The 24775-nt window shown below is 47.6% G+C and overlaps 1 protein-coding gene across 4 annotated transcripts in view; it reads right to left on the reverse strand.

The window, feature by feature from the left end:
- Positions 1 to 24775, reverse strand: part of WWC1 (WW and C2 domain containing 1) — a 147798-nt gene that overhangs the window by 48756 nt on the left and 74267 nt on the right. For all 4 annotated transcript variants that reach the window (XM_027605137.2, XM_035727603.1, XM_027605136.2 and 1 more), the window contains exons 3-8: positions 19634 to 19837; positions 9482 to 9558; positions 8077 to 8156; positions 2868 to 2997; positions 1345 to 1491; positions 75 to 148 (exon numbers count right to left, since the gene is read on the reverse strand). In XM_027605137.2, the coding sequence (XP_027460938.1) occupies positions 75 to 148; positions 1345 to 1491; positions 2868 to 2997; positions 8077 to 8156; positions 9482 to 9558; positions 19634 to 19837 (712 nt within the window). The remainder of the gene's footprint in view (positions 1 to 74; positions 149 to 1344; positions 1492 to 2867; positions 2998 to 8076; positions 8157 to 9481; positions 9559 to 19633; positions 19838 to 24775) is intronic.

Consider the following 24775-nt stretch of genomic DNA (forward strand, 5'->3'; position numbering starts at 1 on the left):
GTCAGGCAAGGAGCAGACACTGTGCAACGGTAGTTGCCATAACTGGAACCATCCCGCCCCCAGCCCCTAATTACCTTCTCTTAGCCTCTTCATATCGAAGGCGCAATCTGACCTTCTCTGCCAACTGATTGTTGCTGCTCGTGCCAAACTGGGGGAAAGAACAAAGTCGGGAATTATAGGGCCATTGTGGCCGGTGTGGAGTTGGATTTCAAGAGCTCATGAGAGACTTGACAGCTTGTGTGGGAAGTAGCTAAGAATAGCCCCCAATTACTGAGTTGGCTGTGTGATCGCAGGGAAGCTAGTCAGGCAAAGACACTTTCCTTCCTGCAGGCTGTGGGAAGACCCCCAAACTCAGACATCCATCACTTCCAGAAGAGAAGCGGAGCGCCCAGAATATCATCTTGCAGCCCCGAAGGGCTTGGAGCCCATTCAAGCCCCAGCAGCATGGAGGACAGCTGGTCAGGAGGAAACAGGGGCAGCCAATATACAAGAAAGGCATCCTGGGAGAGCTGGGGAGGGGCTCCGCTGAAAACTCAGGGAGGCTGCAGCTGGGACTGAAACACTGAGTGATTGAGAAGAGGGTCCTAGAACTGGCAGGGAGGCCTACGGTGGCTTATAGCTGGACACTTGGGTGGCATGGAGAAGGCGGGGACAGCCTATTTGGCCACATCATTCTGTGAAGAGTGGCAAGAAGCTCCAGGGCTCACCCAAGCAGACATGGATAGAACGCCTCTTCACAAGTGGGTACACAGCTATAGGAAACAGAGAGGAACAGCATTTAGCCACGGAGGCTGGGAGGTGGGTCTGCTCAATGTCACCTGCTCTAGGAAAACAAAAGTTCTCCCAATGAGCCAGACGGCCATGGGTCAGTCCTGCTCTAAAACTTCCACGGAGTAAATCCGGATGGCACTCACACTATTCATTACAGTGACCAGCCTGAGCTTTGGAAGAGAGCTGTCTGAAAGCCGCACGTAACGTTTTGGGATGAACAGAGGGGAAAATATCACCGGATTTATAGCTGGTGAAAGAAAAGCGGAATGGCGTTACAAATCTGTAAGAAGGGAACCCAAGAGCGACCCTGGTCCTTCAGACCTGCTTTCTGTGCAGCATCTAGAGATGCAAGCACATGGCCAGGCAACACTCAGGACCTTGGAGTCAGCGCTAGCTTTTCCTCCACACCATCACCTCATGTCATCCTGGGGCCAAGAGGTCTGCAATAGAACGGAGCTCCAGGAGGCTGAGTTAGCAGCCGGGCCCACAGAGAGACACCGGTCAACTCCGCAGGTGAGAAACGAGAAGGTGACTGCCCTCTAGAGCCGCCTCCCGGATGCACAGCCTACTCACACTTCCCGAGATGTCCGTCTGGGAGCTCACGTCCAGGTACTGTTTCGGCAGTGGGAAACCTGAACTCTCCAGAGAGCTGCCGCTGGACCACAGGTCAGAGTGGGACCCTCTTTCCGTGCGGAAGCCATCCTTCAGCATGGCGAGGCTCTAAAGAGGAGAGGGGGGCAGGGTTAGCAACATAACTGCCCGGGAGGGAGCTCTGGTCTGTCGCCCTCTGCGTGCTTCCCTCTCCACCTTGCGTCATTCAGTAGGAAGCCACGCTCACTCCGGTAAGGTAAGTAAAGAGCTAGCAAGTGGGTAACTGCTCGGTGCTGGGCACCGGGCTGGGTCTTTTACTTGGGAGAGACTGCTATGGGCCCCAGCTCTGGAGCCACACTGCCTGACTTGGAATCCTGGCACTGCTACTTCCTAGCTGTGTGACCTGAGCTAGTTGATTAAGCGCTCTGTGCCTCAGTTTCCTCTCCTGAAAAACAGGAATAACTATAGGTCCTATCTCATAGGACTATCATATTGATTTAATGAGATGACCAGGGCAAGGTGCTAGTCCAGCCAATACTCAGTACCTGTCAGCTTTACCATCAGCTTACTTAATCCTGACATCAGACCTGGGACTGATAATCCTAGGATTGTCCCTATTTTATTTCATAAGGGAGTTGTTGCATGGAAAAGCTGGCAAATGACAGAGCAGCCTTTGGTCCCGGTCTGTCTGACTTAAGACTCAGTGCTCTTAAATGCTAATCGCAATAGGAACACGGCTCCCTGTCCACCAGAGCCTGAATGTTTTCACTGGGCTGCTGCCCTGGGCAAGAGCTTCAAGATCATTCTCTTTGTCATAGAGCGTAAAGCTCCCTTCACTAAGTCAGTTACAGCCCCTCTGAGCCTGACTCCTCATCTGCCAATGGGAACACAAACAAATCCAGTATCTCTGAGGTCAGGGTTGTTCCTGTGAGGCGAGGTGGAGTGTCCAGTGATTAAAAGACTAGGCTTCTGAGTCTGTGTTCATGGGTTTGAATCCTGGCCCCACCACTGATTCTGAGCTGTACCGTCGTTATCTGCAAGAAGGGGATGAACTAGGCCTGGTGTAAGAGATAAGTGAGGCACGATGCGTGCAAAGTGAAGTCACATCGACTCTCATCTGCTCGGTCCTCAGCACAGATAGAGAACATGGGATGAAATACTTATGAAGATGTTCCGTTCTGATGGCGGGGCTATTGGTGTCGGAACCGCCTCCCTATCCAGTTCTTTGAGAAGGAAGCCAGGTGGCTGGAAAGAGTGGCAAGGACATGACCTTTGGACTGGAGCAGAGGGCTCGTGGAACAACTCTGCCAGCAACGTGACCTCAGGCAAGTCACCTAATGCTCCTGAACCTCCTCTCCCTACTCTATAAAATGAGACTGAAAGCCCAAGATAACCAGTGATGGGAACTCAGTGATTGCGTAGCGTGCAGAAACAGCCTGAGTCCGGGCACAGAAAGGTGCTCGGGAGAAATCAACGTGGGATTCCTGTCACTGGAACTCTCGTACCTTAATGAGATCTTGCTTTTCTTTTTCTCCACAAGTGATGGCCTTTTTGATGGCTTTCGTTTCTCTCAAGACAGCCTGAGCTTCATCCAGTTTGTAGCTGCCCTGAGCATCAGACATTTTCTTATCGATTCTAGGAAACAGTCAATGGGGAAGGTCAGACAAAGATAGGGTGATGGGTGGAGTCTCCCCTGGGGAAAAGTAGACGACACACATCAGGCCCGTAAGAAGGTTCCTCTCTGTCCTGCAGAGCCTCCCTCCCCAGGTCGGGCCTGTGGGATAAGGCACAGCAGGTTCCAGTGAAATGTCTCACGGTGTGGGGCTGCAGAAGCGACAGCAGCCTTGAAGTCAAGGGTCCTCTAAGCATCAGCTCTTACAGGAAGCTTTCCCTGATTACCTCCCTGTGTCCTCCAGGCCGGGCTAGGTGTTCCCGTAACACTGTGCTTAGCTGTGACCTGCAACCATTACGCTGTGTTCTACTTAGTACTCTATGTGGCAGTGTCCTTTACTGGTCTCTGGCAGGCTTGGGAAAGGGGTGGGACTGAATCCACTTAGTATCTGGCACAGAACATTTCTTTAACTTGGGGGCTCTCAACCTCAATATCTTGACATTTGAGGAGGATGATTCTTCGTGGTGGGGGGCTCTCCTGTGCATTGCTGGATGTTCAGAAGCATCCCTGGGCTCTGCCCACTAGATGCTGGCAGCATCCTGACCCCAAGCTGTGACAACCAAAAATGCCTCCATACTTTGCCTAATGCCCCTTGGGGGAGAGGAGCAAGACCATCCCCAGCTGAAACCCACGGACTTTAATAAGCATTTGCCGAGTGAACAGGCATAGTGAAAGAAAGTTGCGAATGATGAAAATCTCCCAGCTCTGCTACTCAGTAGCATGACGTTGGGCACGGCCCTCAATGCTCAGAGGCTTGGCTTGCTCCTCTAAAAACACCTGGATAATGTCACCCGCCCAGCCCATGTTCACGAAGCTGTCAGGAATGTCAAATGGCGGCGGTGGGGGGGGGGGGGGGGCACGCCTGGCTGGCTCAGCCGTGAAGCGTCTGCCTTCGGCTCAGGTCACGGTCCCGGGGTCCCGGGATTGAGCCCCGCATCGGGCTCCCTGCTCGGCGGGAAGCCTGCTTCTCCCTCTCCTGCTCCCCCTGCTTGTGTTCCCTCTCTCGCTGTGTCTCTCTCTGTCAAATAAATAAATTAAAAAAAAAAAAAGGAATGTCAAATGGGATAAAGGATGGGTAGTCAGGTGGTGGACTCGGATGTATGGGACCAAATCAAGCTCATCCGGGCTCCCCACACAGGTTCATGTGGGTGGTGGGAAAGAGTTAGAAAAAAAAAATTAAGGGTCCCGATGTCACTTTCTGAAGATCAGACCAAATCAGAGATGGTGGAGGTCCGGGCCCTGGGGCGAAGGAAGCTGTGGTGAGGAGAAGCTTCGGAGGAAAGAGATAAATTTTAACTGCTTCACGCTTTCCCCAAAGGCTAGGCCTGAGGTCTCGGTCCCCAGTGGAGAAACGCAAGTCTTGCAGTCTGAGGGAACACCACAAACCCATTATTCAGGATGAGAAACCACTCACAGGCATTCCTCTCTGGTTTCCTGCTAGAGGCCAAACTGTCCTGGGCTAAAAATAACCTGAGTGGGGAATCACGGATGGCGGGAGCAGGTTTTCATCCCAGTCTGTCTGTGCCTCCGAGCAGGAGAGAGGGAGGGAACCCGGGTCTCAGCACGGCCCTCCCCCTGCCTGTCCGTTATTTCAGCCTCCGTGGAGAGAAAACAAAGCCCCATTTATGTCTCCCCACTAAAAATAGCCTGTCTGTTCCTTTCGAGGACTTGGGCCCGAGCAAGCCTGCCAGGTTGGCTAAGACTGGTCTCAGATTTAGTTTGAAAAATTAGTCTAAAGGGAGCTTTCTGGTGGCAGAGGCCCGCCTGAGATGCTCTGTGGAGAGGCGGGCCCCCCAGGACTGGAGGTGGCCCTGCCCCGAGCTGGGGGGAGGGGTGCAGGAGAGATGCCATTTGCTTGAGCAGGGCTGGGGGCTCTGGGGAGGGGGCTGTGCCCTGCTATCCTCTGCCAACAGGATGGCTTTGAATCCTCAGCAGGATGAGACAGACGTGGTCTGTCTGCTGGGCCCTGGGCTCCTCAGACAGCCTCTACCTGATTTCCCTCAGGGGCCTTAGCAACCCAGGCTCTGGAATTTGGCTCCAGAGAGGAGCTCCAAGAGGGAACACTCTTGGGATTGGGGGGTGGGGGGAGGGGAACAAAGGGTCACCATTATGTGCTCACTGAATGAATCTTTTTTTTTTTTAAGGGAAAGAAAAGTTGTGTGGCTGCAAGGGAGAGGAGGGTGTAGTGGGCTGCCTGTGTTTTAGAATTTCCAAATCACTCACACAGCCGCTAGCCACAGCACAGCCACAGAGAAGCAGGGCAAAGGCTCTGACAGGAGCCAATTCCTCTCGGTCTTGTCCGGACAACTCTCACCTGGGCAGGGCGGCTTTGGGGACATGCGGAAAGATGCCGCATGGCCCTCCGCCCACAGGGATGACATGTCAAGTCTCAATTCTTTCCTATTTACAAGGGCTTGAGGCAGCTGACGGACCCAAGTCCTGAGCTTTCATCGCGATTTTTCTTTTCAGTCTCCGAAGAGGCATCCTTCAATTCTCATCAACCTTAACTTTTTTTTTTTTTTTTTAATGGGGTTGCTGACCATGAACACGGTCCTGACAGATGGATGAGTTTCACCTTCTCCCATGCTCTGCTAAGGCAGGAGGCCGAGAGGTAGAAGTGATGAGATCATCTCCCACCACTAGCCTCTGAAAAAGATCCCAGGGGACATGGAAAGAGGCCTCGTTTTCTGGGTATGAGGAGAAGGTTATGAAGGATGAAGCCAGGAAGGAAGGTATTAGCACATGAGCGGCAAAACCCAAAGTCTTGGGTTCTAATCCCACTCTGCCGCTTACTGGCTGGGGGGACCTGCGGTCTACTTTCAACCTCGTCAGTGCTCTCATCTGTAAAGTGGGGCAGAACAAAAACTTCTCTTAAAGGGGGAGAGACAGTGAATTGAGGTGACTGATGCATAATGCTTATGCAGCATAGCCGTTAGCCTGGGGCAAACAGAGTTCATCTGAGTTCCTCCCCAAATCTAAGGCAGCAACTAGCTAGAGGTCACCCCCTCACATCTCTCGCCAACACTTACACTCACAGCCAGGCCCTGTCACACGCTTCAGTTTCATCTTCACAATCACTTATTTTTCAGATAGAGAAACCAAAGCTCATGGGGGTTAAGTCATTTTTGCAAGGTCCCAGGGAACTGGGATTTGAACCCAGGCCATCTGCCCCTTGAGGCTACATTCCTAACCCTCTATGCCAAGGTGTTCATGAAAAAGCAGATGCCTTCCTCTGCACTGAACATGGAGCCGGCTTCGGGTAGGGAGCGTGGGCGGTCAGGGCTGCCATGAGTCTTATCTGGGCCTGATATCAAACATCAGTTGGGTGGAGGGAGGAGGGAACAAAAAAAGGAGGCTTGTCTTTGGGGTTTCAGCGTCAGCTTACCAAAGAACAAGGATTTTCAATGCTGCTACAGGGTGACAAAGTGGTAAAACAGGTTTGTGGTAGCTCAGAGAATAATGGGAAATGTTCTAACCAGAAGCTCCTGAGGACTGCAGGAAGCGGGAGGAGGGGAGGGCCCCTGTGGTAAGATGACGTGGGAGTGAGTAACCTTTAAACTATGTGTTCAGAATCTGGAGGGCTCATGAGGTTATTTGCTTTATAGATCACAAATAGGACTTTTCTAAACTCATATTCCTGCTCTTGACTGTCACAGGCATAGGGATATGTACATATATTAATAACACATGCATCTATATAAGCACACATACATAAAACCGTATTTTATAACAATTTATAATACAAACAAAGCATTATACACAATCTATACTTTCTTAAACCTTGTGTGGTGGGGGGTTCATGGTAGCTCCTCCCCAGGCAGTGGGGGCTTGGAGGATGGGAAGATGTGAGTAAGACCCAATCAACCCCTGAGAGTGGTCGGGGTGGATCTGAGGTTCAGAGGCTGAGGAAAAGGTATAGGCAGAGAGAGACAGAAAAGGCAAGTGACTAGAGAAGCAGCTGTCTGTAGAGATGTGGCCTCCCGGGGAATCTAAGAGAGATGTCCCTTAGAACAGAGAAATCGACTGGCTGCTCTCCCTGGGGCTTCCAAGAGGGCTCCAGACACCTCTGCAATGACTGTAGACTGAGTCCATCAAATACACCGAACGTGACTCAATGCATAAGTGTTCGTTGCATGTGTGACTATTCATAACGATAAGCTAATGCTTCCTGAGCACTTACTATGTGACTCGGTTTCCTCACCTATAAAGCGGAGTTAGCTAAGAGAACGTTCCTTATAGAGTAGCAATGAGGATCAAATGAGGTCACCCAGGCAGAAACAATGATTAAGTGCTTCCCGGCAGAGAAACTGCTCAGCGAATCTTAGCTAGTATAATGATAATAGCAATCAACGCACCTGCTCCAAAGAAACAATAGAGCATGGCGCCGTGCATGCTCGTCTAGTGATCCGTGTGTCGTGGAAGAGAGCCTCGTTCCTTCAGTGGGGCACACTAGCTGCTCATCTTTAGGGGCCAGGGGAAAGAAGAGTTTGTTTTGTTTGCGTGTGTACCATATCCTACTGGATCTCCTGGAGAAGATGAGACAGGTGCCCAGAAATGCCCAGCACAGTACTTGTTTCTGTGACTGGCTGGTAAAACTCAACAGAACAGGACAGACTTTAATGGCTTCAGGAATTCAGAGGACAATGAGAACTCAAGGACTTCCCTTGGAGTGCCTGGGTGGCTCAGCTGGTCAAGTGCCTGCCTTCGAATCAGGTCATGATCCCCGGGTCCTGGGCTCAGGTCCTGGGATCGGGCCCCGGCATCATGCTCCCTGAGCAGGTAGTCTGCTTCTCCCTCTGCCCCTCCCCCTGCTCATGCTTGCGCACTCTCTCTGAAATAAATAAAATCTTCAGAAAAAAAGAATGAAATGATTCCCCTTTTCTCTTTCTACACCTCAACCTTGGGTGACAGGATCTTCAGTAAATACCAGTGGACTAGAACTGGAATTGAAGGATTAGAGTGGCCTTACAGGAGAGAGAGACATAGGGGCAGGAAGGGGAGTATGGAACATCCCCATGCTCTGCACGACAGAGTGGACTTACTTCTTCAGGGTCTGAAAGCCACGCTCTTTGAACTGCAGCTCTTGCTGGAGGTGAACCATCTCTCTCTTGAGCTTGTTGACCTGGATGGCAGAAGACCACAGATGGGGCTAGATCAGTGGTTGATGGAACCACGGGCTGCCTTCTCCTCTAAGGGGAACCCAGAGCCCCCCACAGCCCCTGCATAATGATATCCCTTGGGCCACATGGTCCTAACACCTTCCCCTCACTGATGTTGCCTTGGTCTCTGCAGCTGCTCGTGCAGTCAGCATCCCAGCCCGGCTGTCCTGCAGGTCATCCTGGGTCAGCCCTCACTTGAGGGAAATAGGAAGTGGACAGGTGCTAGATGCCCTGAGATAGAGCTTAGCCTTCCCACTGCCTAGCTGGGTGACCTCTCTCAAGCCACCTCGCCTCTCTGACCTCCCTTCCCTATTCAGACAGAAGAGAAACATGGTCATTCGCAGGGCTGTGCATCACTTAAAGCAGGCAATGGGTATGGGAGTGCGGTAAGCATGGAGGCGAGAGGCAAGACACGGCTCACGGAGCCAGATTTGACCTGCGGGAATGCTTTGTTTGGCTTGCAGTTATTAAATCAAAAAAGTTCATTGCTAATAATGAAATATTGAGAGATCTCCTATAATAAGCCTAAGTATAGCTGTTTTCTTAAAATCAGAAGATCTGCTGACACTGAGCCCTCATTCCAGCATGGCCCCAAGAGGGGAGGGATAAAATTCAACGACCCCTTTAGACAGGGCACAGCTCTCTAGGATGCTCACTTCCCACCACTCCCTCCTGCTTCACCCCAAGCCCACTGCCCCCTTTTACGTTTTCTTGCAGGTATCTGAATTTGGAGAACCTACTTGAAGTGTAACTGAAACAGTGTTCAAAATACTGGCTTTACCTCGAGCAAGTCCCTTAACTGCTGTGCCTTAGTTCCACATCAGGACAACGGGGTTCCTATTTATCCCCAAGAAGTCAGGAAGGAATTATCGTAACGTAGTTAAATCAGACGATGGAGAACAAGCAACAGCTAGGAAGACAGTGCATGACGTGAAGCACTGTGGAGGCAGCCTGAGTCCTTGTGACCCTGGGCAAGTTCCTCAGCTCCCCTCAGCTCGTGTGTGCTCATCTTTAAAGTCCAGACACTGACAACAGCTGCTTCACGGGCTTGCTTCGAGAACACGAGACAGGAAGCACTGAGCGCTGCGCCGGGGATGCCGTGAAATGGCAGCGGCGGTTGCCATCACAATTGCTATGACAACTGCCACCCCCACTATTATTTGGGATCCTGGCAGTCGGCAGTGGCCGCCACTGCCTGGTGGAAGCACCTGCTCTGGGCTTGTGGGCGGGGAGGGGCCCGTGGCTGCTGCCGTGACCCCCTTCCACGGGACATGCAAAGGGGCCCTACCCGGGATTTCGCGGTGGCAATTTCAGCTTTCAGGATCTCAGGGTCATACTTGGAGCTGGATGATGAACCCGACACCACTGCAACGAGAAAGGGAAAAAAAAACAAAAACAAGAAACAAAAAACAACAGTTCTGTAGGAGAAACACATTTTGATAAAGATGGCTTGTTTGGCCATCTACATAAACCCAGAAAGGAATGACTAAGAGTGAACCACCTAAGTGTCCAACAAGGGGGGATCTGCTAGATAAATAGGGTGCATAGTTAAATGAGGACAATACGACTTAATGTGATTTAAAATGATGGTGCAGGGGCGCCTGGGTGGCTCAGATGGTTAAGCATCCGCCTTCAGTTCAGGTCATGATCCCAGGGTCCTGGGATCGAGTCTTGTGTCGGGCTCCCTGCTCAGCAGGGAGCCTGCTTCTCCCTCTGTCCTTCCCCCCTCCCTTCACACACTCTCTATCTCAAATAAATAAGTAAAATCTTAAAAAAAAAATAAAATAAAATGATGGTGCAGAGAAATCCTGAACAAGGGAAAATGTCCAGAATGTGCTGCTACCTGAAAACAATAGTGTACAAAAAACTATAAAGAAAGTTACTTAAATTTGGAAAATACACAGTCAACACATACCCACGCATATGCATCTAAAAAAAAGCACCGAAAGAAATATACCAAAAAGGTAACATTGATATCTACTAGAGATGTAGATGATGAATAATATTTTCATCTTTGTATCTTTCTTTTCTACATTTTCTAAGATGAACATATTTTTATAATCAGAAAAAAATTACTAAAAATATTATTTATCATACTTTACAATACTAATGTATATTTTTAAGGGAAAATAAATTACTCATAATCCCATCACCCCATACAATAATCTTTTCTCACAAGTTACTTTCCACTGCTTATCCACAGTTCTTTCTTTTTTTAAAAATTTTTTATTTTATTTATTTGAGATAGCGAGAACATGAGCAGGGGGGGAGGGGCAGAGGGAGAGGAAGAATGAGAAGCAGGCTCCTCGCTGAGCAGGGAGCCCAACGTGGGACTCGATCCCAGGACCCTGGGATCATGACCTGAACCGAAGGCAGACACTTAACCGACTGAAGACCACCCAGGCGCTCTGGGTATCTACAGTTCTATTATGTAGTTGTAATCTTACTGCACTTTCTAAAAAATTTAAAATAGTATTTACGTCTTGAAAAGGTATCTTAAGATTTACAAAAATGAGCACAACAGAGTAAAATATATTTAAAGTAAGGAAAATGAGACAAAGGAAATCCAAGAATGAGGAAGCACACCCACAGGTGTGAGGTTAGTTAGGGCTCAGGCAAACATGGAAGGTCCCAATCCCTTACCAGGTGCCACAGCCTGGCTCTGAGCTTCCTAACTGGTGATGTGAAGAGGGAAAGGGGCCAGATGTAACAGTCATGGTGCCCTTAATGCAAACACATCCTCACTGTTCAGGGAAAGGAGAGGCATTCTTGGTATGGAGGCTAGAGAAGAGTTTCTCCCGTGGGGCCTTAATCCCACCATACGTTCAATTCCATTCTCCCCTACCTTTCCACCTACTGTCCCCTGGACACTGTGTGTGCACAGCGAGATCACCTGCTGGGGCCTAGAGTTTTCTGAGGATAGAAACTGGTGGCAATTTCCAGAGTCCAAAGGTAGAAGTGACAGTTGCGAAGGGGATGCTGCTCTTTGGATTTGGTTAAAATACTGGAACGGATCTTCTGATCACGCACGAGGAAAGTTAAAATATAACACTGGAAAGTTCAGGAGAAGGGAAATAAAAGTGTTCTGCATAATCAAAGAAAAGATGTTCTGCACCAAAGGCAGTGTTGCATTTCTGCGCAGTTTACAGTGATGATGATGACGAACAGGAGGAGGAGGTGGAGGCTGGGTTTTACTACAAGAGATGGGTGGCAGGGACACCTGGCGGGGTGGGGGGAGCTTGTGGTCCTCCTGGTGAGCATGGAACAGAGACTTCAGATACAGATTTTTGTTTCCAACTGGAAGCTTTCAAGTCTTGCATTCTCATTCCTCTGGTGTTTGCTGGACTTCGGGATTTCAGGGTGGGACTTGGCTGGGTACATAACTGGTGGCAGTGCTTTAAGCCATATTCCCCAGACAGGCACTTTTCAACAAAATTTTAAGGTTGTTAATATCTGTTACCCACTGATCAATTGTAAAAACACGGTGAAGAGAGTCACTGGTGAGGAAGATGGGGATAGCTCAAGAAGGAGGGTGTCCGTTCTGTGAGCATCCCATCCTGCCAGCCACTCTGCTATCAGGCTGTGCCGCTGGCCTGGGGTTGACACTTCAGGGAACTATAAAGGTGAGCACGGAAGCAGCAGCATGGGGAGAACCCTTGAAAAATTGCAAGACCTCACCCTACCAGGGAGAGCATGGAGGTGGGGACCAGCAATGCCACCCAGAGCTGGAGGTGGTCCTAGGGCATGCTCAAAAATCTTGGAGGGAAGGGAACCCAAAAAGAACAGACTCCTACCAACTGGGCCACTGGGGGCTTGAATTCTTATGCTCTGGGGTAGCACTGCGAAATGCACTATCTGTACCCCAAAGCTGCTGAAATGGGATGTGGCCTGTTACTATTTTTTACGTAAACATTTTATCGAACTAAAAAATACACGTGGAAAGGTGCACAAATCATGTGTGCAGCTTGATGAATTTTCACCAAAGAAACACACTCGAGCTCTTTCTGCCCACGGGTCCTTGTCCCTGTGCTTTAATAAAACCACCTTTTTGCACCGATGGGCGGCGGGGGGCGGGGGGGAGGCCACACACTCAACTAATCAGCACTGCAATCAAGAAACAGGTCATCAACCTCCCTCCCCTTGGACCCTTATCCCTTCACTATTCCTCCAACAAAGGAATTTTACATTCAAACTGGACCTTAAAGGCTGACTTTAAGTGCCTACCTTTTTATCATTTTTAACTGTTAAGCTTTTATTCAAGTTATATACAAACACCAATTTAACAGTCCAACACAGTACAAGGTTTTGCTCTAAAAGAACATTCCACAGGGCCCTAATCCCATATCTCACTCCCCAAAAGGGAGCCATTTCAATGTGTTCAGCTAATTTCTTGGTTATCAAAAAGCAGCAAGTTATTTTTGGTTTAGGCATTATTTACTCACTTATCTCTCCGGAGGCCAGGGATTTAGCTTCCTTCCCTTCCACAGCCCCGACACCGCACACGTGCCCCCCTCCCCGCTCCCCATCCTCACAGACAGCACCATCTCCCCATCTCTGGGAAAGCCACCTTCAGTGTTTGCATTACTTTTACTTTGTAAACACTCCTCGGGCCAGAGGCATGCAGCTGACTCCGCTTACTTTTCCTTTCCAGCACATTTTTGGGGGGTTGTTTTTCCTAGAGTTAATAATTGTCATTTTTATGCTTGCTCTCTTTCTACAAACTTCTCACAGATTCCACCTCATGCTCTGCCAGTTATCTGAGCCTCCCCTCCCAGGGTCCAGGCAGCTGGTCGGCTCCCTGCCCAGTTCCACTTTTGGGCGCTGCCTGGCCCGGGCACGTGAGCTGGTCGCTCTCTCTGCCCTGCAGTCCCCCTGAGATGCCCTCCTCACCTTGCTCCTCTTTCCTAAATACCAAGTCTTCCTCTCCTACCAGCTGTTTCAGTAGAACACCAGCAGCTGCCCAAGAAAAGGAGACCACAAAGGAAAGAAACTTTTGAAATTGTGCCTGTCTAAAAATATCATTGCTCTACCCTACAGTTGATTAAAGGTAGTTTTGCTGGATATAGAATTCTAGGTCGGAAGTGATTTTCCTTAAAAATTTGAAGGCATGACTCCATTGTCTTCCAGGTTTCCAGTGTTACTGTTGAGCTATTCTGAGTCCCAGTAATTTTTGTGTGACCTGGTTTTTCTCTCTGAAAGCTTTCAGGATCTCAGACGGCTCCATGTTTGAAGTTGCACCATGGGTATGTCTTGGTGTGAGCTGACTTTCATGCACTGTGCTCGCTGAGAGCCCTTTCAACCTAAAAACTCTCCTCCACCCGTTCTGGGAAATTTTTCTGAAATTATTTTACATGATGCTCCTTCTCCTCTGTTTCCTCTGCTTTCTCTGGAACTTTTATTACTCTGATAGATTTCCTGGCCTGGTGCTCTATTTTATTTTTCTCTCTTTCATTTTCCATCTCGTTCTATTTTTGCTCTACTTTTTAGAAGGTTTCTTCAGTCTCACCTTCCAGTCTTTGTACGGATTTTAAATTTCTGCTATTGTATTTTAATTTCTAAAGCTCTTTTGTGTTCTCTGAATGTTCCTTTCTGTAAAATGTAGCATCCTGTTCTTGTTTCATGGGTATGTAGCTTCCCTTGAGGTTTTCTTCTTCACGCAGACTCCCTGGTCCCTCCACGCACCACCACCCCCCACCCCCAATCACCACGTGTTTGTTTTCATCTCTACTTTTCATGCCAGAGTCTTTCCTCAGATGTCTGGAATCTCAGCTGTCTGCTCACATTTAAGAGTGGGGCCCCCAAACCAGACTGGAGTGGGGTTTGTTGACTGTGGGTTACGTGGTACATGATTTGGCTGCACTGTTTCACCCAGAAACGTTTAACGTCTTCACATCTCTTTTATCTGGTCAGATTCCCCAGCCTCTGCTACTGTCCAGACTGGGCGGAAAGAGCCTGGCACCATTCTGGGGAACCAAGTGGTACATGTGAGCTGAGGTCTCAAATCCTGTGTGTCCATGTTCACTTCTCACTATGTTTTCGGTGTGATTCATCCCAGCTTTGAACTTGCCTTGTATCCCGTAGGCCAGAGATTCTTTATTCTTTTGGAAAAAAAACCCCAAAAAACTCTTCAGTCTTTAGCCAAGTTGGGGATGGGATAAACAAATTTGGGGAGGAGATCTGGTAGTCCTACATAAAACAGCTTTCATCCAATCCTCTTTATTTGAGACCCTCCTCACTTCACTTGCTCTTCCAGAGACAGCCGTGGCTTCCAATTCCCACACCTTTTGCCAGTGACCTGTGTAGACCAGGGTGCTGGTTTTCCTCGTGATTGACCCATATTCTTTCCTCGGGTCTATCAGACAGGTTATCACCTGCCCATCTAATTTCCAGCTTCCAAATCTTATAGTTGCTCTTTTTTTTTTTTCTCCAGGTTTCCCTGTCTTTGTGCATGTGTTCCTTAAAAAAAAATCTCTTATTTGATATTTACTTTGTTTTAGGAGTGAGTGAGATCAGGTGGGTGGTTCAACTGGCATTTTTAACTGCTAGGTTCCCAATGATTTCTTTTCTTTTTTTTAAAGATTTTATTTATTTATTTGAGAGAGAGAGAATGAGAGAGAGACCACGAGAGAGGAGAGATCAGAGGGAGAAGCAGACTCCCCGCTGAGCACGGAGCTCGATGCAGGACTCCAGGATCATGACCTGAGCCGAAGGCAGTTGCTTAACCAACTGAGCCACCCAGGCGCCCTCCCAGTGATTTCTTTTTCACATGGGAGACCAAGGCCTAGAGAGAGGAAGGAACATGATGAGGTCCCAAAGAACCCAGTTCTCCTGAGTTGTCATCTTTCAGAGGACAGGAGGACCCAAATGTAACACAAGGACCTTAGAATTTGACTGGCTGATTTGTATTAAGAGAAGTGTTTTTGCGGTCAGATCCTCCTGGGTATAAAGGCTAGCTCTGCCACTTTTTAGCAGGGTGACCTTGGAGAAGCTCCTTTCCCTTTCTGAGCCTCAGTTTTCTGATCTGTAAAATGGGAATGACAGTATCTTGTAAGATTGTTTGGAGGGGGAAGGTTACTTTAAATAACATATGTGGAGTGCACATCATATTGTCCTGGAGGAATATAACAGGTGCACATTCAATGTTAGTTCTCTTCTCCTTCTCCATGGAGCCAGAGACTGCACCAGAGGTGACAACAAAGTCTCCATCCCCAGGGCAGGGTCCCACCTGTGGCCAGGCCCCACTGCAGCCAAGGCCAGGTGGCAAAACTCTCACAAGCCTGGGCAGGCCATCTGAATTAGAAGCAAGGCATGTGATCCCAACCAGTCTATCAACATGTTGCAGAGCTTGACTTGGAAGGCAGACCTGGCTTGTAAAACCCAAAGAAAATCATGAGACTTTAACTGGGATGCTTAGGCTGGGGACACCCCAACTCCTGGCTGGTTTGGATCTCAGATCTAGTTACCGGAGATGACCCTAGTCACTTCAGATGGAAGTTCTTTAACATCCAAATCAGTGGTGCCTTTGGACTTGTTGGAGCTCTCTTGGGAACATCCAAGAGTTATATGACAGGACTGCATCATTGCTTCCTACCACTGATCATGTATTTATCTAATTGGTTAAAATAAGAATAAACAGATCTATTAAAATCTTATGTCCTTTCAATGCCAATGAATTAATGATGTCAAATAATTGTTATTATTTACTGAGAGCTTAAGAATATCACAAGTATTATTCCAAGTACTATAATATCTGTTAATGAATTTAAGCTCCATAACACCTCAATGAAGGTGATACCATTATTATGTCAATTTTATAGATGAAGAATTTGAGGCAGAGAGAAGTGGCATAACTTGGGCAAGGTTACACGGCTAATAAGTTGCATATCCTGGATCTGAGTCCAGGCAGTCCAGCCCTAGAGTCCACACTCTCAAAATATTACGTGAAGTATTTCCTGCCAAGAATACTGAACCATTAACATGTTCTGAAGGTACTGTTTTACCTACACCATTGGTTTTAGACTCGGGGAATTCTGCACCCCTCTAGAGTACATTTGGCAATGTCTGGAGATATTTTTGGTTGTTACAACCTGGGATGGAGGGGTACCACTAGCACCTAGTGGGTAGAGACCAGAAGTGCTGCTAAACATCCTACAATACACAGGACAGCTCCTACAGTGAAGATTTATCTGGCCCCAAACGTCAACCATATGGAGGTTGAGAAACTCTTGACATGGACCCAGGAGAGGAGGGGACTATTAACATTTCATATTTAAATGGAAGGAATCTCAGATGTAAAGAGATGTGAAGCATGTTCCCCAAGAAGACACAGTTAACAGTGGAATGGAGATTCAAACCCAAGCCCTCTGACTTCAGAGTCCAACAACTGCCATCTCCCACCGCCAGGCTTCTCTGTGGGAATGCATAATTCCTGCCCATTTGGCTCTTTTCCCCAACCTGACCTTTTATTTTGGAAACTATAGGTACAGAGAATTTGAAAGAATAATATAATATTAATATGTCCTCCTCTACCTAGGTCCACCAATTTTTAACATTTTCCCACATTTGTTCTATCCATCCTTCTGTCCACTCCAATTCTCTCAGTGGGACACCTGGTCTGGAGCAAGCCCTCAACAAATGATTACTGAAAATGGTGACCAAAAATGAAAGCCTATCCTATATTCAAAGCCACCAACGTGTCATCGGCAGCTACTGATCAGCTCCCTTACACTGATGGCATAGTTGTTTCTTTTTGTTCCTGCTTTTTTTTAAATGAAGCTGCAGACAGGATGCCACATGCATGTCTTCGGAACAAGGACATTCTCCTACATAGCCACAACATGATGATCACACGTAAGATAATCTTCCAAATGCCCGAGGATGTCTTTTATGGCTGCTTCCCACCCTCCACCCCAATCCAGGGTCTAATCAGGATGCAGACATTTAATTTAGTTTATGCCTCCATAGCTTCCCCCCCCCCAAGTCTAGAATAGTTTCCCCTCTTTCCAGTTTTTCAGCGCCCCCACCCCAAAGAGTCCAGGCTGATCATCCTGTAGGATAGTCCACATTATGGATCTGTCTGGCTGTGTCTTGATGATTTGATTGATGGTAACATTTTTGTCAAGAAGCCTCCATGATGTTCTTACTGCACCACATCAGAAGGCACACGATACCAGTTCGTCTCCTCATGGTGAGGCTATTTTACACCTGTGTAAGGTGGTGGTTGCAGCGATCTCCCATGAGAAAATACACGTTACCCTCTCAAAGTAGTAAATGGTTTGTGGGGTGATAATTTGGGTCCATGTAAAAAGCATCCTGTCCCCCAAAATAAGAAGTTTTGTTTTTATACACACTTGTCACTTTTCAGAGAGGAAGAGGACTTCAGAGAGAAAAAAAATGACCCTACCCACCTCTTCAAACCTGCGTTTCAGTGGGGACAACAGTATCTCCCTGCCAGGGCTGTGGTATGGATCATGCTATAGACTGAATTCTGTCCCCCGTCCTCTCCCCACCCCCATTCATATGTTGAAGCCCCAACCCCCAACGGGATGGTGTTTGAAGATGGGCCTTTGGGAGGTGGTTGGGTTTAGATGAGGTCACCAGGGTGGGGCTTTCATGATGGGTTAGTGACTGTACAAGAGACATGAGACAGCATGCTGTCTCTGTCTCTCTGCTATGTGATGACACAGTTAGAAGACAGCCATCTGCCACCAGAACCAGACCATGCCGACACCCTGATCCTGGACTGCACGTCTCCAAAACTATGGGAAAATACATTTCTGTTGTTTAAGCCACCTAGTCTATGAGATTTTGTTATGGCAGCCTGAGCTGCCTAAAACAGATCAAGTGCTAAAACACTCAGGACAGTCTCTCAGACATTACTGGACCTAGAAAAAGCGAATGAGTATAATACAGTTCTCTTCCATCATCTGAGATGCTGGAGGTTTGCTTGAGTCGCCAAGGAAAAGGGCAAGGCTGGGACCGTGAGTAATTGGGGAAGTTTTGTGCCCCCCTGGTGCACTGAACTCCTCAGAGCGAGGGCTTCGCACAGGAGAAGTGTCCAGGGACTCAGCCAAGCAATGGCCACCATAACAGCATGACCTACTGCTGGCCCCTGGCCCACAGTGAGAATGCTGGAGGGACAGACGGGCTGGGCTTGGAACTTACTGCTACCTCTTGCCAGTTCTAAGACCCTGGGAGTGTCACCGATCCCTCTAACCTGTTTCCTTATCTATGACAGGGGATACTAACTGTGCTTGCCCACAGGGTTGTTAGGAGGATTCAATGAAACAGCATGTTCGTCCCGACACATTCTAAACGCCCAATAAACATGGGGGAGGACTGGATATTAGAAATAGTGGTAAAAGACAAAAAACACAGAGGAACAGGGGTGTGGGCTCCTGAGCAGATACCGTTCTGCACTGCACCGGGAACGAAGGACTGGGTGCCCCGCATGCCTGTTCTCCTGGAGACACCAGCGTGAACTAGGGAGACAGGAGCCCCGCCCTTATGGAGTTAATATGCCAGCGCAGGGAACACAGACAGACCTGTAAGCGGATGTCTTGGGACACACGCTACGAAGAAAATAAACAGAGAGCCCTGACAGAGGCTACCACTGGGGAAGGGGGTCTGTGGATAGAGTTGTCAGAAGTGAGCCTCTCAGATGAGAGGAAGAATGAGACAGGAAGGGTAAGAGGCAGCCAGCTGTGCAAATGGACAGACAGAAGAGCATTCTAAGCAGGGGTGCAGCAAGAGCAAAAGCCCCGAGGCGGAAAGGTGCAGGGCAGGCTACAGGAGCTGAGTGGGGGGCCCTGGAGCCCGGTGAAGGAGACTGAGGGGCAGGGAGTGGCCGCAGGGGACGAGGTGGGGGCGGCCGGCAGGGGCCTGATCACAAAGGGCAGTGGAGGCCATGGAAGGAACGACAGGAAGGTTGGTTTTTTTTTTTTTTTTTAAATTGTGGTAAAATATACATAACATAAAGCTCACCACTTTAATCATTTTTAAATGTCCAGTTCAGCCGCATTGAGTACATTTATATTGTTGTGTAACCATCACCACCAACCATCTCCAGAACTTTTTCATCTTCCCAACTTGAAACTCTATCCATTAAGGATAAACTCCCTACTCCCCACACCCCCTAGCCTTTGAAGGTCTTTCAATGAGATCTGTCAGCCAACGGGTAGTCGGGTAGTTGGAGACGACTACGAATGAATGAAAGGAATGGAATGAAAATGGTGCATGAATCACTGCAAGGCACAAGCAGGAGCAGGAGCAGGAAAGGCATCGGGGAGGATGGTGGTTTGCACGAGAAGCGGAGATGGAAGGAAACAGGCAGATGTGAGAAGCACTGAGAGGCAAGCCAGGCAGGACCTTCTCCCGAGCGCGGCCATTCCCTTCTCCCTGCAGAGGTGCTGGTGGGGCACGGGCAGTGGGAGGTACTCACAGCTGACCTGGGAGCCCAGCTTGTGCTCCCAGACGGCATGCAGCTGCTGATACTCCTGCTGCGCAAGCTCCAGGCGCTGCCGCTTCACCTGGTAGATCTCCTTCTGCGCGCTCAAGGCCTCCTGGGCCACCACCAGGTAATCCTTCAGCATGTGCTCCTGCTCCTGCCGCCATTGTACCCGGGGGTCCTCGATCTGAGTGGTTTCTGGAACAGACCCCAGACACCCTTGGTCAGTACCTCACAAATGTCTTGTTGGGTCGGTGGCCTGTGGAATCCACTACCAGAAATCAGAAAACGTGGTAAATAGAAAATCACGATAGAAGCGGATGGGTTCAACTTACCTATTAAATCCACTTGGATTAAACAAACAAACACGAAATAAATCAGAATCAGTTTCCATACCCAAAGGACCAGGTTTGAGTTCTAATCTAGACAGAGGCTCAAAAGGACACTTGAGGTGCTTAAGGTCAGCTGTCTTGGTCGAGTAAAGAAAAATTAATCATATTTTAGAGGCTATGAAAAAAATAGGGACCTCATTCCCTGGTGGAAATGTAAATTAGAATAGACTTAGAAGAGGACTGACTATGCAAATTAAGAGCCTTAAAATGTGAACACCCTTTGATCCATAATTCCCCCATAGTAATTTATTATTAAATGTAATAAAGTAGTCAGGCCAAGATGCATTTGTACCACATCAGGATAATAATAATAATGATGATGATGAAAATAATAACTAGCACTTATTTCATGTTTACTGTATGCCAAGCACTGTTCTAACGACTTTACATCTCTTTACCCCTTCGATCCTTACACTAACCCTAAGGAGCAGATTCCATTATGACCCCCACTACTCAAAAGAGAAAATCTAGACACAGGTCAAATAACTTGCTCAAGGTCACATGGAAAAGAACTGGCCAAATAGGCTTGCTGCATTTTACACAATACACTGCCATAGCCACTAAAAATAGTGTCTTCAAAGAAATATGGGTGAAGTGGAAAGGGGCCTATGACATGCAAGTGGAAGAGTGGGGGCAAAACTGCATAAAGAATTTTGTGATTATTCACAGATCTGTACTTCTGAAACAAATAATGCAATATATGTTAAGAAAAAAAAAAGAAGAAGATAGCAGGAGGGGAAGAATGAAGGGGAGTAAGTCGGAGGGGGAGACGAACCATGAGAGACGATGGACTCTGAAAAACAAACTGAGGGTTCTAGAGGGGAGGGGGGTGTGGGGATGGGTTAGCCTGGTGATGGGTATTAAAGAGGGCACATTCTGCATGGAGCACTGGGTGTTATGCACAACCAATGAATCATGGAACACTACATCAAAAACTAATGATGTAATGTATGGTGATTAACATAACAATAAAAAATTAAAAGGAAAAGAATTTTGTGATTATTGAAATAATATGTACATCCTCAAAAAGATTAGGAGAGAACTTAGCACGTTATCGACGGTAGATATGTCTGGGTAGTAGGATATTTTTTCTTCATTCTTTTTTGAAAAAAAAGATGATGTATATAGTAAATACGTACAGTGATCATTTGAAAAAGTCAAAACACTGAAAGATAGACGTTTAAAAAAATGGACAGCTGGCAGCTGAGCAGACACGGAAGAGGTCAAATCAATGTCAAAGAATCGATGCCCATCAACTGCCAACCCTCCAGCCATCTCCCAGGTGGTGGGTGGGGTTCAGGGGCGACTGACACACCAGAAACTGTACCATCACGGCCATGTGGTGAATCCAGCCAGTAGACAGGTTTTGCTTAACCCAAAGTGTTTTATTAATTGTGAGTCGGTTACTAGTATGTAAAAATAGGAAGATTTACACAGTAGAATCCTGATCTCTGGTTTCTCAGAAGATCTGGCCACGCTGAGTCTACAGCTGGCCACAGACCCGTGCCCTCCATTGGTCTGCTGGTCTGCTTCATTCATTCGTGTCATGGATCTGACTCCTGGGGAATTTGAGTTTGTGCCGCCTTTCGTAGGCCCTCTAGCTCTCATTCCTCGTGTGTAGGCCCAAATGAGCATCTCCAGTGAAAGCAAGAGGGATAGGGAGCATGATCACAGAAGCAGCAGGGCGGGGGCGCCTGGGGGGCTCAGCCAGTTAAGCGACTGACTCTTGATTTCAGCTCAGGTCTGATCTTTGGTTGTAAGATAGAGCCCCACATCGGGTTCTGTGCTCAGTGCGAGTTTGCTTGAGATTCTCTCTCTCCCTCTCTGTCTGCCCCTCGCCATTTCTTGCATGCTCTCTTTCTCTCAAATGAGTACATAAATAAAATCTTAAAAAAAAAAAAAAGCAGCAGGGTCAAGTTTTCATCCCTGCCGGTAACTGCTGTGTTACAATGTGCAGGCTGCTTAACCTCTCTGAATCTACTTCTGTAATTATTAAAGGGGCTAATAGGTCCTGCCTCCCTGCTTCCTAGGGAGCTGTAAAGCACTTCTGCGCAGTTAAAGTAAACAAACGATGGTTGAGAGTAAAGCCCAAACTATTTTCTGGGACCAGTTTCTGAACTGTCCATGAACAGCAATTCCTCTAGCTCTCCCTCCTCCCTTTTTCTGGGAAAGAAAACAAGGACTGAAGATTGCTGGCGGGAGCCACAAGACTGCTTCTCATAAGAAAAGCTTTGCAACCTTTTCATCAAGAAAGGAGGAGGAACATCTGCAAGAAAAGATTAAGAAGGGGAGTATTTATAAAGCTGGGCCCCATGTTCCATCAGTAGATGTGGACTCTCTCAGAATCAGGGACTCCTGAGCGCCCCTTGAGCGCTAGCCTCAGACCACCAGCTGATAGAAGCCACAGAAAAGAAACCGCTGGTCACGGCCAGGCTGGAGATGTTTTCGAAAGTTTGTAACTTTTTAAAATTTACGTTTTTGGGAAAAAAATACTGAAAAATCCAAAAAAGGAACATCTTGCAATTCCACCACTGCAAATTTATAAAGTAAGAAGTGAGAGTTTCCACGTCTCTAATCCTACTCCTCAGAGGTAACTACTGCTAGGAGTCTCCCACACTAGGAGATATTGCCCTCTGATTACACATAAATCTGTTCATACATGTGTGTCTATATGCACTAATTTATTTTTAATGCAACATGGCCCCATGTCACATCTACTAGTCTGTAATCTGCTTTCATCTGCAAATGATATATCATGTTCATCCTTCCTTGTGGGTGCAGATTCAACTCAACTTTTTTGTTTATTCATTGTTTTTAGTTTTATTACTGTTTTTATTTATTTGTTAGTTTTTTATCTACCTCGACTACTTAAATGGTTGCATAATATTCTATAATATGGTAGTAGGCTTTATTTATGGTAGGGTGTTAGTGGTTTCCCAGACGACTATTGGGAAACATTTGGATTGTTTTCAGTTCTTTTGTTACCACAATCAATACTGCAGTGACAACTGTTAAAAAAACATAATTTTATGAGCTTGTGTGATTAATTCTGCGGGATATATTTCTTAATAGAGGGACTACTGGGTCGGAGGGTGTATATATATATATATATTTTAATTTTAGCAGATACAACCAAATTACCTTCCAAAAGGTTGTACCAATTTTCTCACGAACAGCCTATGAAAGTGACTTTTCCCCCAGATTCTCAGCAAAACTGCTTTAAAAAAAATGTTGGTACTTCATCCAGTAATTTTGGGTCCTGGCAGTGTATTAGAGTCAGCTGAGGAGCTACAAAACCCAAAAACACAAAAAAGCCTGAACTCTGCCCCAGAACACTTACATCAGAATTTCTAGGAGGGGGACCCAGGCATTGAGAGTTGTAAAATCTTCCCCAGGTGACTGATATGCAGACATGGCTGAGAAGCCCTGACTGCAACATGAGAATCACTTGGGGAAATTTTGACACTCCTGATGCCCAGGTTTTAGATTAGAATCTCTTGGGGGTGGGAATGAGTCAATGGTGATTTGCAAAGCTCCCCAAATAATTCCAATGTGTCACCAAAGGTGAAAACCAGTCTCTAAGAGGTGCCAACACAGATGGGCTGAGCGGTCACTGAGGCTAGCAGGCAAGGCTGGCTGGTGTGATGCTGAGCTCCAGGTGGGATCACCCACCAGAGGGCTCGCTGAAACGCTGGGCCCTGGACAAGAAGCTAGGGCACACCCCGATGAACCCTCCCTCTGGTGCCCGCCCTGTGGCTGAGGCCCTACTCCTTGGAATATAAACAAACGGGAGAGACTTAATTGAAGGCTGGCTTGGTTACCATTTTTGGTGGCCCAGGCTCTCTTTTACAGTAGAAACCAACACAGATAGATGAACGCACACAGAGACAAACAACACACAACCCCACCTCAGAACACAGGTTTCAACCTGGCTGCACATTGGGATTACCCCAGACATTGCCATTTAATTGGTCTGCAGTATGAAATGGGCATCAATATATTGCTTCAATCAACTTTACTAAGGCATAATTTAAATACAATGAAGTGCAGGCATTTGAAGTATGTAGAGTTCAATATGTTTTGACAAATGTGTACACCATAAACCACTGCTTGAATCAATGTGTAAAACATTCCCTTTACCCTAATAATCCCTGCACTCTTCCCCCCGCCCCACCTCCTCCCTCCGCTTCTGCTTTGAACTTGGTATCAATGGACCGATACAGTGTGTGCTCTCTGGGCCTCGCTTCTCGTGCTCAGCATAAGGCTTTTCAGACTCATTTATGTTGTTTCTATCAGTGACCTGTTTCTTGCTATTGCTGAATAAATATTCTATTCTTTTTTTTTTAAGATTTTATTTATTTGAGAGAGAGAGAGATAGCAACAGAGAGCTGGGGGGAGAGGGAGAAGCAGGCTCCCCGCTGAGCAGGGAGCCCGATGCGGGGCTCGATCCCAGGACCCTGGGATCATGACCTGAGCTGAAGGCAGACGCTTAATGACTGAGCCACCCAGGCGCCCCGCTGAATAATATTCCATTGTGTGAATTTATCACAATTCACTTTTTGATAAACTTTTAGGTTGTTTCTAGTTTGGGATTTTTTTTTTTAAAGATTTTATTTATTTATTCATGAGAGACACACAGAGAGAGAGAGAGAGAGAGAGAGAGAGGCAGAGGGAGAAGCAGGCTCCCAAGGAGCAGGGAGCCCGATGCGGGACTCGATCCCAGGACCCCGGGACCATGACCTGA

The sequence above is a fragment of the Zalophus californianus genome, chromosome 5 (genome assembly GCF_009762305.2).
Source record: "Zalophus californianus isolate mZalCal1 chromosome 5, mZalCal1.pri.v2, whole genome shotgun sequence".
NCBI classification, from domain to species: Eukaryota; Metazoa; Chordata; class Mammalia; order Carnivora; family Otariidae; genus Zalophus; species Zalophus californianus.